Source organism: Ascoidea rubescens (genome assembly GCF_001661345.1).
Source record: "Ascoidea rubescens DSM 1968 unplaced genomic scaffold ASCRUscaffold_12, whole genome shotgun sequence".
Taxonomy (NCBI): Eukaryota; Fungi; Ascomycota; class Saccharomycetes; order Ascoideales; family Ascoideaceae; genus Ascoidea; species Ascoidea rubescens.
In genome coordinates, this window is record NW_017962924.1 from 121,285 (window position 1) to 140,193 (window position 18,909).

The 18,909-nt window shown below is 31.9% G+C and overlaps 6 protein-coding genes across 6 annotated transcripts; 4 read left to right on the forward strand and 2 right to left on the reverse strand.

The window, feature by feature from the left end:
* Positions 1-205: 205 nt before the first annotated feature.
* MTE1 (Mte1p) lies at positions 206-2,926 on the forward strand (the record flags this gene model as incomplete). Its single annotated transcript, XM_020191982.1, has 1 exon — positions 206-2,926. One exon carries the CDS (start codon positions 206-208, stop codon positions 2,924-2,926), a length of 2,721 nt encoding a protein of 906 aa, XP_020045655.1.
* An 89-nt stretch (positions 2,927-3,015) lies between these two features.
* ASCRUDRAFT_111813 (uncharacterized protein) lies at positions 3,016-4,394 on the forward strand. The gene has a single exon (XM_020188762.1). It carries the CDS (start codon positions 3,105-3,107, stop codon positions 4,299-4,301), a length of 1,197 nt encoding a protein of 398 aa, XP_020045656.1. The 5' UTR covers positions 3,016-3,104; the 3' UTR covers positions 4,302-4,394.
* Positions 4,395-4,506: 112 nt separating this feature from the next.
* On the forward strand, positions 4,507-5,017 carry COX17 (copper metallochaperone COX17). The gene is made up of 2 exons (XM_020193725.1): positions 4,507-4,598; positions 4,700-5,017. The coding sequence occupies exons 1-2, from the start codon at positions 4,541-4,543 to the stop codon at positions 4,852-4,854; spliced, it is 213 nt and encodes a 70-aa protein (XP_020045657.1). The 5' UTR covers positions 4,507-4,540; the 3' UTR covers positions 4,855-5,017.
* A 439-nt stretch (positions 5,018-5,456) lies between these two features.
* ASCRUDRAFT_21836 (STIMATE family protein) lies at positions 5,457-6,212 on the reverse strand (the record flags this gene model as incomplete). The annotated part of the gene is made up of 2 exons (XM_020189710.1): positions 5,457-5,941; positions 6,053-6,212. Coding segments are annotated over 2 exons (645 nt in total), but the record flags the coding sequence as incomplete, so codon positions are not given.
* A 1,262-nt stretch (positions 6,213-7,474) lies between these two features.
* On the reverse strand, positions 7,475-8,908 carry ASCRUDRAFT_16641 (uncharacterized protein; the record flags this gene model as incomplete). Its single annotated transcript, XM_020189438.2, has 2 exons — positions 7,475-7,962; positions 8,530-8,908. Coding segments are annotated over 2 exons (867 nt in total), but the record flags the coding sequence as incomplete, so codon positions are not given.
* A 7,959-nt stretch (positions 8,909-16,867) lies between these two features.
* On the forward strand, positions 16,868-18,739 carry ASCRUDRAFT_71712 (uncharacterized protein; the record flags this gene model as incomplete). Its single annotated transcript, XM_020191984.1, has 1 exon — positions 16,868-18,739. The coding sequence occupies one exon, from the start codon at positions 16,868-16,870 to the stop codon at positions 18,737-18,739; it is 1,872 nt and encodes a 623-aa protein (XP_020045660.1).
* Positions 18,740-18,909: the final 170 nt, after the last annotated feature.

An 18,909-nucleotide genomic window follows, 5' to 3' on the forward strand; every position in this document is an offset into this window, starting at 1 on the left:
AAATTAGAAACTGATATACACGTCTGAGCTACAAGATACAGCTTTTTATAGTTGCACAAATACGTCCAGTTCCTAGATTTCGCTCTATTATTAATGATGCGCATCAGAAAAACGGCGTGAAAATCACGACTCCACCAGACCATTTTGGGGAGAGGATATAATCGTAGAGATAAATCACTGTGGTCGAGCTTTGAGTTGTGTTGAAATGCCCAACCTTCCAACGACTGCTGGTGATGTTGTTGAAACCGATCCTGGCATTGGCAGGTCGTTGACAAATGCCCAGGTTCTGGTCTACAATGTTCTCTTTACAAAGGATATTTTTCAGAAATTGAAACGATGGCACGATGGACAGGTCAAATATTACAGTTTCAATAACAAAATAGAACTATATGACGAGACAAATGCTCTTTTGCTAGTCGAGTTTGTGAAGAGTCACAGGCTTTTGGCTATTGATAATCGGTTTGTGAAAAGTTGTTATTTGATTCAGATTACAGACTTAATCAATCACTACGAAAGGGACATTTCTATGTTTTTTGGTAACAATATTGGTCAGGATAACAACAATCACTCATCCAGCATAGATACAAAAACTAACCAGAAAATTACTAGTCCAGTCCAGAAAATTTCATTTTTAAAGTTCCCAAGACAACTACCTTCAGAAAATCAAAAGCAGCGAAACAATTTACTTTCAAACCGAACTAATATTTCTAAAAGGAAAAGCAATAGGCCAATTGAAATTTCAAAAAATCTGTATACAACTAAAAATGCAACTATACCTACAACTAAAACTACATCAAATAATAAAAACAGAACAATATCTAAAATTTCAACCCCAATAAAGCAAACGATTCCTTCTATCAAATTGTCTTCAAACAGAAAAAGAATTCCAAGAATAACACCAAAGTGCTATGTGACACCAATATCAATTCCTCCCATTGATCCTTTGAAAACTTTTTTATCATTAACAAACAGTTCTAAAAGAAAAAAAAGCGTTAGCAAAGTTTGTAAAACCTCAAAAAAGAACCCTCAGAAAAATAAATATACTGATATCAGAATATCATTAGCTAATGCGTCAATGAACAAAGCTCTGAATAGATGCGAATTTATTGACGATTCTCAGGTTATTTTTCAAAAAGAGGAAATTGTACTCAACAAAAGTCAAAACAAACCAATTTTAAATCAAAATAATAAATTACTGGAATTACCGAAATTACCTAAAAAGGTAATTGATAGTGTGAATCAAAACGATAGTATAAATTACGAAAATATTTGTGAAATGAATGGTAAAGACAAACTAGATCGTATATCCATGCAACTTAAGAATTATTTATCCAGTCAAACTGGAAATCGTCCTGCAAGTTTGGCTTCAAATATTTTAAAGGAAAAAACTCAATTAAACAAAAACCATAAAATAAACGATAAAGAAAATCTTAGGGAAGAAATCAAAGATAAAGTTATAAAAATTATGGACTTGGGAGTAAAGATCATGACATCAGATAAAATATTGAACTCTGAAGGTTTTTCATCGCCGTCAAAAGTCAAAGATATTGACACTTTATTGTCTTTTCCTTTAAAAGATTCAAATTATGAAAAAGAAGAGATTGGAGGTTTAGATTCAAATAATGATATTAATCCAAGTTCAGATTGGGGTTTCGAAAGTCAAATTGAAAACAAACAGACATCTCCAGTAAGAAAAAAGCCCAAAATAATGAAATTAAATGGGCCACCTCGTCCTATAGATATTCCATTGAACATACTCCGATCTCATTCCAGTACAAAAGAATCGGATGGCCATAGTTCATTTTCATCCTTCGAGGAAGTTGGTAATAAATTGTCTGCGCCACCAGTGCCAAAAGTTATTAAAATAAAACAGAAAAATAACGAAACTATAATACCAAATCCATATGTTAATTTAAAATTAAAAGAACAATTACCAGAAAAAACTAAAAGAAAAGAAAAAAATTATAAACAGCAAAGTTTTAAGTTCAACGAACTGACAGTGATAAAATTAGAACATCAAAATGAGAAAATTACCGATCTACCTCAATTTTTGAATGCTGATAATAATAATAATAATAATAATAATAATAATAATAATAATAATAATAATAATAATAATGGATTTAAAAATAATTTAATAAATAATAATGATCAAGATGGAGGGTCGTACACGCAGGATATTAAAACAAAACAACTCAAACTTCAATGCATTTTGGATTTAGCTAAAAGACACAACAGTATTAATTATGATGATAATGAACAAAATGATGTTTATAAACAATTTCCTATGATGCCAGTTGAACAAGACTCTGTTTTTGCTTCAGGAAATAAAATAGACCAAAAGATGCCTAATTTTGCTCCTAGAAATCAAAGTACTGATCAAACGAGGCCTATGATTTCAACAAAATCAATTATAAGTTCATCAAGAGCTCCAAGAGGGGCAAGTTATTTTATGAAAAATAGTAAATCAAATGTTAAGAAAAAAAGTGTAATAAATCAATTTAACTCTCTTATAAAAAATGATATACACGACAACAATATAGAAGCTAATAAATTAGAAGATACTGAAAATGCTGTGAAAAATAGTTCGGAATTATCAGAAAACGAGTTATCAGAACTTGACGAAGATGAAATTCTGGATTTTTCAGACGGTGATACTTTAATGAAAAATCACATTGAAAAAAGCAATGGGCTATCAAAATCTATTAAAAATTTTCTCAAAAGTAATCAAGAATTTGCAGTTAATAGAGCAAGCAAAAGAAATGTGAAAAATAATAGGAACATGACACAAACAAAAACGTATAATTATGGGAGGTCTAATAAAAATGGTGTGTCAAATCGGGAAATTGGTTTAAGTTTGTCCAAGAGAATGCTAATAAACAATTTCTCAACAGAAAAGTCTGATTCAGTTTCAGAAAATATTTAAAGAAGAAATTGACCACTGAGGTGGATAAGTAACACAAACATAAATTGAAGTTTGTATTGATTTTGAGCACAAACCAATCTCACATTCTAATTTTCTGGTTAATTATTTTTATTTCTTTTGATGTCAGTTTTATGGGTTGTTGTTTTTTTATCTTTTAAGTTTCATAGATATTTGGATTATGATGTTTTTAGTTAAGTTTTTTAGCTATTCTTTAGCATTGATATTATATTGCATTATTGGAGAATTTTGGAGAACCAGTAATGGAGAAACAATTATTGAATTGTTTAAAGGGCCAAGTTTAAATGTCAACACTGAAAGAGTATGTGAACAAGTTAGTCAATCAAGAAGTTTTTATTCTGGATTTAGAATTGATAGACAGTACATTTATAATGGAAATGAAAAGAACTCCAGTGAGGATGCTATTGGTCATGAAACGCACTTATATTTGTGTCAAAATGGTAAAATTGGATTAGATATAACTCTTGAGTTAAAGGATGGATTTTTTGATAATGGTATACCATGGAATAAAGAGATTTGTGAAAAGGTTAGCGATAATTGTTTCAAACTTTCAAGGAAAGAGCAGTACTCCCACAATACATTAAATATCTATCCAAAGGACATGCTAGTGGGAATGATTTTCCAGGCAGAGAATTTTTTTGAAAAGAAAAAAGATAAATCTGGGTTGTCTTCATCAATTTTTGACTTGCTAAGTGGCTCTAATATTTCAAGCTCGAGTGTTTTTTTTGGCTCCAATGATAAATATTCGAAGAAATTTGATGTTCAAGTCAGAGAAGACAAAGACAAATCTTTAAGAGAGTATTTTCCATTGATGCCATTACTAGCAGATAACTTCAATGATCAATGGATTGAAATTAGGGACAATTTCAAAATGGTTTATCATGTTCCTTTGTTTTTCACGCCAGATTCTTGTCACAAAGATTATACAAGCAATTACCAGGTTAATGAATTAAGTAGGGAAATTTTAATTGATGAAAATTATCGAAATCAAGAAGCTTTAAGCAAAGAATATAGGAGCTTGGTTGATTTAGAAAAAGCTAAAATCCACGAAAAAGTCCATGAGAAATTGGCAGAAACACATGGAAATAGCTTCAACAGTCTATTCAACAGCAATTCATTTGTTGGAGACAAGTTGATTTTGTTTTTTGTCAAATATCTACATCAAATTGGCATTTTCAAAAACGACAAAGATGAATATGTGCTTGATAAAGACATCGAAGCGCGAGTAGAAAACAGCAATCAAGACATTCCTCTCAGCTTGATGGTGATCTTGTCCCAGTTATACGATGAGCAGGAATTCAACCAGTTGGTGTTATCTTTTGTAGACAACATGAACGCCCTCAGGCTCTTTGGCTAGCAGCTTCTCATAGAAAAAGCAGCTTCTCGTAAATAAAACACTTAATAAATATCTTGCTCTGAGTCCGATCCAGTAATATTCTCTCGCCCAGATCCGGTGATGAGCTTTTCCAGCTTAGTAATGCATAGAAACCCTTCGAAGTTTGCATGTTCAAAGCCCAGCTCTGTTTCTCTCCATCGCTCTCATCTGGGTTATTATCGCTATTGGAACATCAGCTCTCACAGAAACACTATTGCAGAATGTTTGAGGGAATCAAAAACTGGTTTACTGGCAGCAAGCCAGCAGTCGAGCAGTGTGGTATGTATTGATTTGCTGGTCAGAGAACGAGGTTATCCAGATGCTTTGCAAAGATTTAGTACTAACATGGTTTCCTTTTTGGATTTGCCATTTTAATAAAGAAATTAACAAGCCAAAGCCATGCTGTGTGTGTAAAGACGAAAAGGCTACAAGAGATGAGTGCTTGCTCAAGTTTGGTCAAGATTCTGGTAAATGTGATGATATTATTCTTGCTTACAAAAAATGTATGAAAGGTTATGGGTTTGAAACCTTTTAATAAATCTATTTATTAAGGGCAAATAAGCTTATTAGATATTATTCAATGAAATTCATGTAAATATGGTACAATTAAAACTAAAATTTATATAAAAATTTTTCTCTTTTCTCCTTTTCCTTTTGGGCATTTTGTCTAAATAAAAGTAGCATATCAAACTATTATGATTAATATGCAATTGTTCAAAACCAAGTAGAAAAAAATAAACCTTGAAAAAACAACGGGTTAAAGAAGTGAAAAATGCAAATGTGAAATAGTGTAAAAGTTGATGCAAAACAAAAATCATCAAGGTTGCACCGAGTTACTAAAGACTAACAATTAAAACAAAATTCAGAGATAAGAAATGAAAAACATAATATCGGAAATTAAAAACTGGTACTGGTATTATTAATCTTTAGGGTCAAATTGTCACTTTTGAATGTGTTCATGGTTGAGGAGGCATTGTCTAGAACAGTGTTTATACTTTCATCAGTTCTATGCAGTTCGAGATCTCTGTTGGTGTCTTGATTATTATCAGTATTTCCAGTACTGTAATCAATATAATCAGAATGAACTCTATTTTCAAAGCTATCATCATGAAGTAACTCCTCTTGTCTTTTTTTCTTATATTGAGAACTTTGAATTATATTATCAATACAGAAATATTGAAAACAGTTCATTAACAATGGTGTTAAAAATGTCACTATAAAGATTTGAAGATTTGGAACATTATCGAATCTGCTTAGTAACCAGTCAGCAATCTCCTCAAATATCGGCACTGAAATCAATAAAATATAAACAATCAATTTCATTGAAATTAATGCCACCACATATAAAACCAACTGTTTCAGATAACTCCAAAAACTAGGTGGATTGCCATATTCCCCTGAACTGATTCCACTAATTTGAGCTCTTTTCCCACCTTCAAATATAATGTAAATCAATAACCAAAGTATAGGGACACCAATTGTTGTATCAAACAATATATTTAAAAAATACCAATTACAGGGATTCCCATTGTCATTATTATCATCATTGCCATTAGTTTCACCGGAAATACTATTGCCATCAACACCGGAATATAAATAATGATTTGGTATAACTCCATTTTCTAATCCATTTACATAGCTATCATCATGTTGGGTAGAAATTGTAGTATTCATAAAACTGGAACTCAAACCATCATTACTGCTGTTGTTTGATGGAGATGTTGAATAAAAACTTAGAAAACTTAAAGATAAATTTAAAAAATGGATAAATATCCCACCAATAACTTGCTTGGAAACATCAAAAAACCAGATCTTCCAAGGTCTTCGATTAGGGTACTCTCGATATCTCTTGTATATCAAAACTGATAGAGCTGATAAGCCCATGAAGGATTGAATGATGATAGAAAAAGAACCTAGCAATTTGCACTCAGGCTCTTGCTGCGCTTCAAGTTGTTCATTGAGAGTCGCCATGTTAGAGTCAACACAAGCTAGAGAAGGAAGGTGTTTCTGTTGAAGCTTCTTCTTCACCAAAAGAAGCATTCTCCACGTTTTCTGTTGCTGTTGGATCACGTGTATCTGGTCGGAACTCATAATGCACTCCAGCGGATGGTGCTTTTGGTGTTTTTGGTGCATACATACATATATTTTATGGCTTTATAAACGCAGGCTAATCGACTGTATAAAAACAAAGAGGAACAATAGAGAAACAAAAGAAAACTTTGACAACAACCTAAAAACAGAGAGAAATGGTAAAACAAAGAAAAAATTAAAAAAGGGAAGTTGAAGGAAAAATTAAAAATAAAAGGAAAACACCCTAGAATACATAACTAAGAACTAAAAAGCAATACCTTTGAATTATTTTCAAAAATTACTTGCGCTTTTTTTTTCTTATATATTCTTTTTCCAATCCATGTTAAAAAGATAAAACAATAAAGTAAAATATGAAAGATAATAAAAGATAATGAAAAGCACCTTGAGCATCACTTCAATCTTTTTCACTCAATAAAAAATATATCCATAATTTACTAAATCACATAGGCGTACAGTACTCTATTTTTCATACTTATATTCATCTTTAAATTTGCATTCATATTAATAATTAAAAAGTGATAAAAATTAGATCTGATTTATTTTTATGTAAAAGTAAATATTATTTTTTTTGTATGCTTAAAACTTGAGATTTGTTTTAAAAAAAATCCATATCTGATTGAATTAAAAAAATACCATTATATTTTAAAAATAGGAAAAAAAAATTCTTTTTCCTTAAAACTTTGAAAAAACCAATAACCAACGATAAAATTTCCAATTTGTAAAGAAATACAACCATTAAATCTATACGGGATTAAAAACAACGTAATGTTGTTTCCGATCTAATAATCAGTGGAAACAAAAGTGATAATAAGATTACCGGTGATGATAGGAGTCCTAATAAATATGATATGAATAACAGTGACAATCAGATGTTGGCAGTAGTTATAACTGGAGTAAAAATAGTAATGGCAGATTAGTGGTGTTGGCAGCACCAACTATAGTGGCACTTTATAATATTAATAATTGATGATGATGATGATGAATGATGATGAATAATGATGAATAATGATCAAAGATTATTTGTAGTGATTAAAATAAAACAAGAATGTTAAATTAAAAAGTAGTTAATGTGTAGAATGACCTTTATGATATTTCAAACCATTTAAGTTTTTATATCTCTTGCCACAGACTTCACATCTATATGGTTTATCTCTTTCTAGAGCAATATTATTATCAGTATATGGTACATTGGAAATGGGGTCGATAATTGATAGCGTGCCATCTTCATTTTGGAAAAGTTTTTGATTTTGATGACCATGAGACCTATGGTATTTCAAACCATTTTGATTTTTATAAGATTTATCGCAGCCAATGACTGGGCATTTGAAAGGTTTTGAATCTCCTCTTTCAACATAGAGATGCCTAGCGGGATCGTCAATGCACATTTCATCAACCTCGCTGATTTTATTTTGTCTGTGGTGAGATATGTTGCCTAGATTAGACAAGTTGGTTATATTTGTATGATTCTGAAGAGGTTGATTATTATTGGAAGTAAACTGTGTTAATGAAAATGAGTTTGAATCATTTCCATTTATATTTAAGTTAATTCCAGCTATGTTTATTTGATTTTTATTATTGTTATTGTTATTATTGTTATTGCTATTGTTGTTATTGTTGTTATTGTTGTTGTTGTTATTGTTATTGTTATTGTTAGTGATATTTAGGTTATGGTTACTATTGTTGTGATGTATTAGATGATTGATGCCATTGACGTTAGAAAAGTTATCAGTCAAGTGCTTGCTGATATTGCCATTGATATTTAAGGATAAGTCATCATTGTTTGCTAGATTCTTGAAATTATTATTATTTATTGTGTAATTATTTTTGCTATCATTCAGTATGTTTACATTAGAACTGTTATGCAAAATTCCATTAGTGAGATGTTCGGCGTTAGTATTAGTTGTTATATTATTAGTGATATTAATGTTATTGCCGTTTTGAAGAAGAATCTGGTTATTATTGTTGTTATTATTATTGTTGTTGTTGTTATTATTATTATTATTGGAGTGATTGGAGTGATTGTTTTTAATGTTAATGATATTTTTTGAGTTTATATTGAGATTGTTAATTTGAATTTTATTGGTAGGAATGTTGTTGTTGAGTAAATTGTTATCTTCACCATCGGATAGGAAAACTTCGTTTGTTGATACAGCTTCTGTTAGATTTGCTATAGTTGAATCATAGGCTCTTCTTTGTGCAGGATCGTTTGTGGGAGAAGAGGTTAGATGTGATTCTTCGTAGTGTTTTAGCAAATCGTGCAAAGAAGGTAGAGACTCGCCACAGCAGTAATAGTCTTTGCAATACTCAGCTTCAAGATTTGCTAGGTAGTTTGAAGTGTCATCTGAGAAGTTTGATTGAGCAGTGGGCATCGATATGAAGTTTGAGTTTGTTAGGACTTCATCCTTTAGCCAGGAACCGATGGTGAAGGTACCCCAACTGACTCCACCCATACCTTGAGAGTGAGCAATGCTTTCTCTCCTGATCCTAGCAGAATGGAGGTTATTGTGGAAGATGGTGTTGTTATGGTGGTGATTAGGGTTGTTGTTAGCGTTGGAGTTGGCATTGGAGTTGACGTTATTGTTGTTGTTATTATTATTATTATTATTATTGTTATTGTTATTATTGTTATTATTGTAGTTGTTGTGATTGAAAGATAGATTATAGTAGTGGTTGTTGGTATTTATTGTATTTAAATTCGGGTTTCTTATTGGATTGAGAAAGCTTGGGTTGTAGCTGTTTCTTTGGTTGTAGGATGGGTCAATAGGGATGGAATTGTTGTGTGCGTTATTGTTGTTATTGTTATTGTTATTATTGTTGTTATTGTTGTTATTGAGAGAGGGAGTGTTATTTGTGTTTGATAGCAACTGCATATCAATTGAGCTAAATAGGGAAGCGTTATTGTTTTTGTTGGTGTTGTTGATGTTAAGAGAGGATGTGTTATTGGCAGTGTAGATTGAGTTTATAGGGTTGTTTTTGGAGTTGTTGTTGGAGTTGTTGGAGTTGTTGATGTTTAAATTTGAAGTCAAGTTGGAGGTTGTATTGGGAGAGCTGTAGGTGAAGTTGAAGGCGTTGTTGTTGAATATATCAGAAGATAAATTTGAGTGGTTATTTATGTATGTTGAGTAGTTATTGTTGTCAGCGGTGTTGATGTTAAATTGGTTGTTTATGTTTGAGTTGTTAGAGTAGTTGTTATTGACATTATTATTATTGATGACATTATTAATATTATTATTAATATTATTATTATTGATATTATTGACATTATTGGCATTATTGGCATTATTGATATTATTGATATTATTGATATTATTGATGGAGAGGTTTGTGTTGTTGAGATGGTTGTTATTTTCGATATTGTTGTGTAGGATATTGATGTGATTGTTTGATTCGGAGGGACTCATGGGAGTATCGAAATCAAAATCAAATATATCGTTAGCAGAAGACAAGCTAGGGTGTTCTAGATCGAATAATTGGTGATTCATTTTTGGAAGCGAAAAGGGAAAGAAGGCAAAAAGAGAAGATTAAGGGATGACGAGATGGAATATATATAGATGAATTAAATGATTTGATTGGAGAGATCAAGTGTGATGGTATAGTATAATGGGATTTGAATTTGATTTGGATTGATTTGGATTGATTTGATTTGAATTTCGGATTTAATTTTGGATTTGATCTGGATTTGAATTGAAACTGCAATTGCAATTGCAATTGAAATTGAAATTGAAGTGATTGAAAAACGAAATCAGAGATGAAATCAAAGATGAAATCAAAGAAGAAACCAAAGATGAAATCAAAGAAGAAACCAAAGAAGAAATCAAAAATAGAAATCTGAATTTAAATATAAGTATAAGTATAAATATAAGTATAAATATAGATATAGATATAGATATAGATACAGATACAGATACAGATATAGATGTTAAGTGAAAATAAAAGCAAAACTAAAATTGAAGCTGGAGCTGGAGCTGGAGCTGGAATGGAATGGAATGGAAGTGCTGAGAGTGTTGATAAAGTATTGATACAATTGAATGGAAAGACAGAGAGGTAGCAAGCGATAGCAAACACTGCTGGATAAGAGTAGTGGACGATGGCAGATGAGATACACTGAGATAGTATCTAGTGTGAGATGGTAGGAAGTTACCTAGAAATAGCTAGTTGCTCGCTGATAGCTGGGACTGTTGGTGGAAAGCGTGAGGATGTTGAGGAAGAGAGCAGTGCTGGAGAAAGCTGGATGATTAATAATCCTGGACTCACAGCTGGAGAAGAGTCTGGAGAGTCTGGAGTAGAGGCAGAAGGGGCCGGTGCGCCAGAGGCAGGAGCAGCAGAGGCAGCAGAGGCAGCGGAAGCAGGAGGGCCGGTGAAAAGCTGGAGCTTGGAAGCTGGAGCAGCAGTGCTGGGGCGGTTCTCGGCGGGAGGGACGTCTGAGGCAGCTGGAACGACGCGGATGCTGGAGAAGGTGGTGCTGGTGCTGGTTCTTCTTCGCTGCTTTAGCTCCTACTTCACAGCTTCCTCACCTCGCTCTTCAGCTGCTCGTCCCAGCTTTGATCAAACGCCTACGCCGCTCCACCATCCGCTGACCTGCTGCGTGTGCGCCGGCCACGCCCGCCAAAGGTGCCACATTCACGTTCCTCATTGGTCAGCATGCACGTGCCACGCGTGCTCAATAGGTGCCTATGGACGCTTTCTGCCTTCTGCGGTTGCACTGCCGGAGGGCTTTCCGCCACCGAACACTGGTCGGTGTCGACGCCAAAACCTGGTCTTTGGTTGTAGTGGTGGCAACAAGCCTCGAGGTGCAGGTGAAGGAGCGTTTGCTGAGTGTCTCGTCAAGCGTCTCGTCAAGCTCCATCCTCTCTAGAAAAACAGTTCTAACCTTCGGGCCCACTTCTGTGGCCCCCTGCTTCAGCTCTCTGGCATCATTCGCTGCAAATTCTCATCGTCCAGTTGCAACTGCACTGTTTTACCAGATTGTTCCTTATTCACCTGCTTTTCTTCCCTTTTCTCAAACTCCTTCCTGTCGTTTTCGTATTGTTTGTGCGGAAAATACCACCAACGCTGTGTTGCAGATTGATACAAGAGCCAGTGCTATGGATTTTATCATTCCCTTTTTTTTTTGCAACTTTTGCACGTTTCACTAACGCTTTTCTTTTGCATGAACAGTAATTCTAAGAGTTTTGTCTCGGTAATTCTAGATCGTTTCTTCACTTCTTAATGTTTAGCTTTATCGCACCCAACTATATATCCCGCGTTACCCTATCAAACACCATTAATAATATTCTTCATCTTATCCAATTAACTTTGATCTTGGCATTCTGTTGTATTTTTCACGCATAACATCAAGGCTGGGCAAATGTTATGGTTTGCTTACTATACCGACCTCTAGATTCCGGCTTGTCACCTCGATACTTGGGCTCTTTCCTGTTTTTCAGCTTATCCGCCAAAATGTCTCTGCCTACGAAATATATGCACGTTCTGCCAAATCGGTCTATATTCCATTTTGTTTGTCTGCCACTGTGTGCTACTCCAAAAATTCGGGAGATATTTGCTTTCTTGGTCAAATCCTGTGTGCACCATCAATGACGTCTCAAATGCTTGTTTATTGACAGCCAACCTAATTTCTCTGCCTTTTGGGACAATAGGGCTATTTGCGCTTCCGAACTCTGATGCTTTTTCTCCCATCTGCTTCATCCTTTTTGTCCTTACTTCTTTCTCTATTATCCTCCATTATTCTCTCTATTATTCTCTCTATTATTCTCCTTTTCTTCTCTCTGATAATCTTTTTCAATCTTCATCTTTCTTCTCTATTGTTTATTGTTTTTATTCCTTTGTTTGCTATCCTTATCCTCATAAACTTACATTTTAACCATTTCAGTTTTCCAACTTAAATTCCTTGCCCACAATCTCTCATGTAATTCTATTAATCTGTGCTATCACCATCTTTAATACAGTCAATTTGTCTCCATCACCACCACCACCTTGATCACTATTAATCTTTTTCAATCTACACCATTCTGATCTACTCTCCTCTACTCTGCTTTACCTTGTAGGGTTGGTCTACATTCTACTTCTATCTTTATCAGCTTCTTGTCTTTGTCTCTCTGCTTTGAGATTATTCCCTTGTATTTACTCCATCTGTTTGTTATTTTTATTTCTATTTCTCTTTTAGTCCCTGTTTCTGTTTCTGTTTCGAACTCACTGCAACTTGCCTAACTTCTTATTTTGAAACTACTTTTCAGCATCAAAGCACTTTTATTTTTTTTCATTTTTTTTCATTTTATTTCAGTTTATTTCATTTTTGGTTGTTGTTTTTTTTTTACTTTGCACACACGTAAAATTATTATTTCTTTCTAATTCTATTTCACATTAATTTATGGTAAGTTATCACTACATCTTTACACTCACCCTCGTTTTTGTACAATGTATACTCAACATACCAATATTACAACTATTATTATTATTATTATTATTATCAATATAATTAGTATTATCAATATAATTAGTATTATAAGTATTATAAGTATTATAAGTATTATAATAAAAATTTACAACTTGTAACTTGTATTACTATTCAATTATTTTACTTATTTTCCCATTTAATTTCCTTTTCTATTCGAAAATCTTTTTATTAATAATCTCAACTTAATATCTATAATGATGCAATTCTTTTTCTTATTTTTAGTCTATCTCATACCATATTATTTAACATAAAATAGTATTTAATAATACCTTAAAATAACGCCATAAAACAATAAATAATTGAAAATAATTATAAACAATCATATCCACAACTAAATTTTTATTAATCTATTCATTTAATTCATCTTCATTTTCACTTTCACTTTCATTTTCATTTTCATTTTCTTCTAATACTCTAGCCATACCATATCATACCTTTTCCTCTTTTTCTTTCTTTATTTCATCGGTTAAATTCATTTGTTCTTTCCATTTCATCATTTTCACTCTTTTTTTCAGTTTCCATATCTTCACATATCTTTTCATTTCCTTTATTTTAACTTGTTTCAACTTTAAAATATAATTTGTCAAATTAATTCCAAAGATGAAATTAATTCTCGATCGCTTTTTTCAATTTGGTTTCATTCTCATTTTCATTTTCATCTTACCGACTTTATTCCTTTTTATTATTAAAAATTCTCTCCATTGTTTCCTATCTCCTATTTCTTTTTTTATTTATTCTCTTTTCCACTACCACAATAGTCCCAGTTTGTCCCCTTTCACTTTCAATTTGTTTTGTTTCTTTTTTTCTTTTTTCTTGTTCCTTTCTTCTTCTTCTTGTTGCTTTAATACCATCAAAATGTTATCCTTATTTTAATCTTGTTTTCTTATCAATATTAGGCAGTTTGTTTTTTTAAACTTGGGGTTTTTAATATTTATTAACTATTCTCTTTCCAACATGGAAACTTTATTTCCTTTCACTTAAACCTTTACATATACATTTCTATCAACTATCTTTCACCACCACCGCCACCACTACCACTACTACTAATACTCTCTATTACCGTTACCATTACCATTACCATTACCATTTCTATTTATTCAGTTACTTACTTACTTATTCTTTTATTCCCCATTCATTAATTTTTATTTATCCTTTAAGATTCAATAAACTTTTTAACCGAATAATTCACATCCTTATTTATAAATCATTAACTATTTTGCATTTTCAATCAAGTAATTCTTATATACCTTGTCTTGGATTTGAAATTGAAATTGAAAATATTTTATTCATTAATCCCATTTTCTAAATATTTTTCTGGTCAATCCTCTCGATAATCTCTGTTTAAATTGTTCACTAAAATTATATTATATTATATTATATTATATTATATTATATTATATTATATTACATTACACTATATATTCAATTCTCATAAATTCACTACTTTCTAATTTTATCTTCCCAGTATCTCCCATCACATTTTTTGATACACTGTATTAAGATAAAACTACTCTTTCAATGTTTTATTCATTATTCATACTATCAAAATATAACTTGACTCCACAATATCACACACAACGTATAAATGAAAACTTAGCAAACCTTTCTAAGATCTTTTAAATTTCTTAATACATATCGGAATCTATTTTAATTTGGATATCAAATCTACCAGATTTTTCCTTGATTTTAGCCTTATTTTGCTTTTACTTTTGCTTTTACTTTTGCTTTTATTTTAAATATACATTTTCATACTTACCTTTGTTTTTGATCCCATTCCAGATCACACTACCAATTTAAATAAAACTTCTATTTTTCATTCGGCTCTATTCATAATATCTTATGTATTCCAAATTGCGATTTACGCTCTGTGTCTCGTTTTACACTGTGTCTTTCGCTCGAATCTCTCTGAAGGCTTTCTTTTTTTCCTTATTTTTGTTCGCGCACCTGCTCTCTTGAACGACCTTTTATGTTTTACTGTTCCACATTGCAGCTTTAGTTCCAATCAGCTAAAAAAATCAGAAAGCTTTTTCATCGTTTCAAATCATAGCAATCTCAGCTCAGCTCTCCTAGAGTTCAACACTTCCTACAAAAGAAGTTCTCCATTACAGTCATTTTCCAGTCTGGAGCCCAGACGCATATATGCAGAAATATGCATACCGCTTTATGCTGTTCACGGCGTGTTTATGCATAAGAACAACGTCACCTGCTGTGGGACGCATACAATATTTTTGGTTCGGGGCTCTTTTCGGGACATTTCTCTCCCGTCCTACTTTCTGAATTTATCAAATTTGGATTTGGGAGTCTAAGACACCATTTTCATTTTACAGGATTCCATCACTATTTCCACTTGTTAACATCCACTAACTGTGATTATCTGATATTTTTGGTAATCCAACTATCTTGAAAGACACTACATGTCTTGCGCTTTCTCTTTGCTCTCAGATTATCTGTTTGCACTTTCTCAACAATAGCTCCAACATTGCTTTTTTCATTGGTTCAGGCTTGTTTTCTTTTGTAGCAAAGCGCTCGAGTCTACTTTGGATTCTTGTAGTTGTCTTGAATTGTATTTTACTCATTTTATTTTTGGCATTTTTAATATCTTTCTTACTCTTTTTTGGTTAGTTTAATGCTCAACTCATTTTCTTTTTTACTTTTGTTGTTCTAAGCTGAAACTTTTTGCTTAAGGCCATGGTCTACAAGTCAATATTTTGTTTAAACTTAATTGTAAATTATTATATTGTTCAATCACTTATGTTGTTAAAGATTGAAAGGAAGCCAATTCAAATCAAATTCTATATCACATTTAACAAATCTAATTATAATGAAACTTGCTATGATTCATGATTTTACACTCACCAAACTATAATACAATATACTACAATGTACTACAATAAAATAAATTGCAGATAAAATTTATACAATAATTTAAATTTCACTAACATCTACCACCTTATGCAATTTAAATTTTGAATCAAAAATTAGATTTCTATTAATTTAATAGTTTCTCTGTTAACTCATGAATTTTTGATTTTTAACCGAGTTCCACAACGATTTTTCATGCTCGTTATCTTCGTTTATGTGTTAGATAAAACAAATATCATGCAAAGTTCTTAACTGTACTGTAAATCTAATCAGTTTCTGGTACAGAGAAAACATGATTTCTTTATTCCACTGAACTATCGTCTCAGTTAGAAGTTTCTGGATTTATCAGCTAAATCTGAATTGGATGATTGAATCCTGTACTTTCCCCTTTTGGACGTGAACCTTAAAATAGGACAATTTTATATTTTTGTTTTTCAGTTTAAAAAAAAACAATTTTAAATCCAATTCAATATTCTTTTTTTAAGAATAAATGAAATTTTTCTTTTGTTTTAGAAAAAAATAAATTAATTCACTAAACACTCTGTTATTATTTAATTTAATTTAATTTAATTTACATTATAATAATTATTCGAGGTAAATTTAATCAATCAATACTTTAGGACCATTATATGATAGATTTTCTATTACAATTATGTTATATGTTGTTAAAGTTTTATTTGACTTTTACTTTCACTTTTTTTTTTTCTAATCGATTAATTACTTTGTCTTTGATATATTTTCAATTTTAAATCTTTTATTCATCTATCAATCAACGTAAAGAAAAATAATATTTAAGTGCTTCATTTCTTTCATTTATTTTCCAACTTGTAATTTTTTATTTTTATCTTGTTGTTTTAATAATCACAAATCTCCCTTAATATACTGTATAAACAGTCACTTGGCCAATTAATCACTCTTATTTAATTTCTAATTCCAGAAAAGCTCTTCGACCAATTATCGACAATTTACTTAGCGACTTATCTAAAAAAAACAAGCAAAACAAAACAAACAGACTCATTATTACTCCACTACAATCAGCTTGTTATCAATCACAACTCTCAGCAAATAGCTCGATTTATAACAAAACAATACACAACAATAACCCTAAATATCATCAAAAGGAAATAAAAAGGAGAAAATCATGGATTTTAAGTTTAATTTATCAACTCCTTATATTGGCCAACCTAATTGTGCTAGCAATAACGAAAATAATACTACCAACTTTAATGCCATGAATTCCAGCAATATTATTGAAGATTTATTCCAAGAATCACCAAACACAAACTTGATGAATTCATCCGATTCAATTGCTAAATATATTGATGACTTTGAATCTTTTCCTGATCAAAAAGCTTTAGCAGTAAGCAATGAAACCAGCACTTCTTCAAATGAGCTCCAATCTTCACCTTTTTACAATATTAATAACATCAATAATATTAACACTAATAATATCAATAATGAAGTTAATGGTTCCAACTATAATATCCAATTTGAAAATGTATTAAATCATCAAGTTTCCAGTGAGATAAACTCAGTTGCTTCATCTAATAACCTCTCAACAACTATTTTTAGTGAAAATGGCACTGAATATTCTGCTGTTGTTTCTCCGGATGTTTTTTTAACCAATAATGATCGTAGTTTATCTATTGAAAGTTATTCTGGTAATATCGATCCAGTTATTATTAACTCTCCAATTAATCTACCGAAAGTTGCTCCAGTTTTTAATAATAACAACTATAATCATCAAGATCCAATCCAATTGGTGAACAATCCAATTTACAAGAGAATTAATACCAAAACTCAAAACATCATTGATAACTCACCAATCATTGGAACCAGCAGTTTCTGCTCTTCATCATTGCCCTCCTCTTCCTCTTCATCCGCTCCTTTTTACTTAAATGGTTTTGATAGCTTTAACAACATAAACAACATAAACAACATAAACATAAACAGCATCAACAACATACACAATTTTAATAGTTTGAATAACTTAAACAATTTTTATTTCACAGCTTCTAATGTTATTGGATATCCTCACATCCAAGCTGGGCCAGTTAGCTACCCAGTCTTACAAGCAGCTCCATTTTTATCCCAAGTTCCAGTTGATTCAGCTATTATTTCATCCAACTCTTCGTCTCCTCTTTTAGGCACTTTTATCAATGACATTACTGCTGGTGCTTCAAGTATGTCTTTAAGCCCAACCCTGTTTAATGTTGGTACCAATGAGTTTAATAATACTTTACTTTTCGATGATATTAACCAACCCGTCAACTATACACTCAATAATAATGCCCAAAAAGAAAGATTGGCTAAAATGGATTATAATCAACTTGAAACCATCATTCGTTCAGGTCTTAATGAACAATCTATCGTTGATTGCTTGAAAAAAGATAGAAGGTTATGGGAATCTGCCTCAAGAAAACCCAAGAAGGGTTCTTACAAATGTGCTCATTGCTCACTACCATTCTCTACCCTTGTTGATTTTGCTGAGCACTTGGACAGCAACAAAATTGATAGAGCATATAAGTGCCCATTTGAGGATTGCATTTGGAGATATGTTGGGCTACCAAGAAGAGCTGAATTGAAGAGACATTGTTTGTCACAGCACAATTTCGAATTGCCCAATCCAAGAAACAGAAGCAACTCAGCAGTTGTCAAAGGCTCCACAGGCACCTCAACCTCAGGAGGCATCAGAAAACAAAGCCCAACTTCCAGAAGCCCATACACCTCAAGAGCCTCGACTTCGTATGCCCCAAGAAGAAAATCTACCAACAGTGCTTCTGAAAGATCAACACATATCTACGCTGCCCCATTAATTGCTGCTACTACTGCTTCAGACGACACTCCCAAATTCCAGTGCAAGATCTGTGGAAAATGTCCAGCAAGAAAAGACTCTTTGACTAGACATATCAAGTTGTGCCATGTTAATAAAGACAGCAGGTATAACAGAAGAATGAAGAAAGAGCTAGTTATCAAGGCACTTGGAAAGGAAAAATGTGTTTCTAAATTATAGCTAATTGCAACTAAATATAACTACTGACTTTGCAAGTCTTACTTTGGTGATATTTTTGACTATTTTATTTGATATTGTTTTATTTAACCTCAACCACTATTTCTGGTACTTTTTTTTTCTTATCCTTATACTTATACTGATATTTACTAATACTAATACTAATATTAATA

Bases quoted from the DNA above. Each gene is read 5' to 3' on its own strand.
- ASCRUDRAFT_111813 (XM_020188762.1), top strand. From the start codon at position 3,105: ATGATGTTTTTAGTTAAGTTTTTTAGCTATTCTTTAGCATTGATATTA.
- COX17 (XM_020193725.1), top strand. From the start codon at position 4,541: ATGTTTGAGGGAATCAAAAACTGGTTTACTGGCAGCAAGCCAGCAGTC. The intron at 4,599-4,699 runs GTATGTATTGAT...ATTTTAATAAAG, and splicing joins GCCAGCAGTCGAGCAGTGTG to AAATTAACAAGCCAAAGCCA.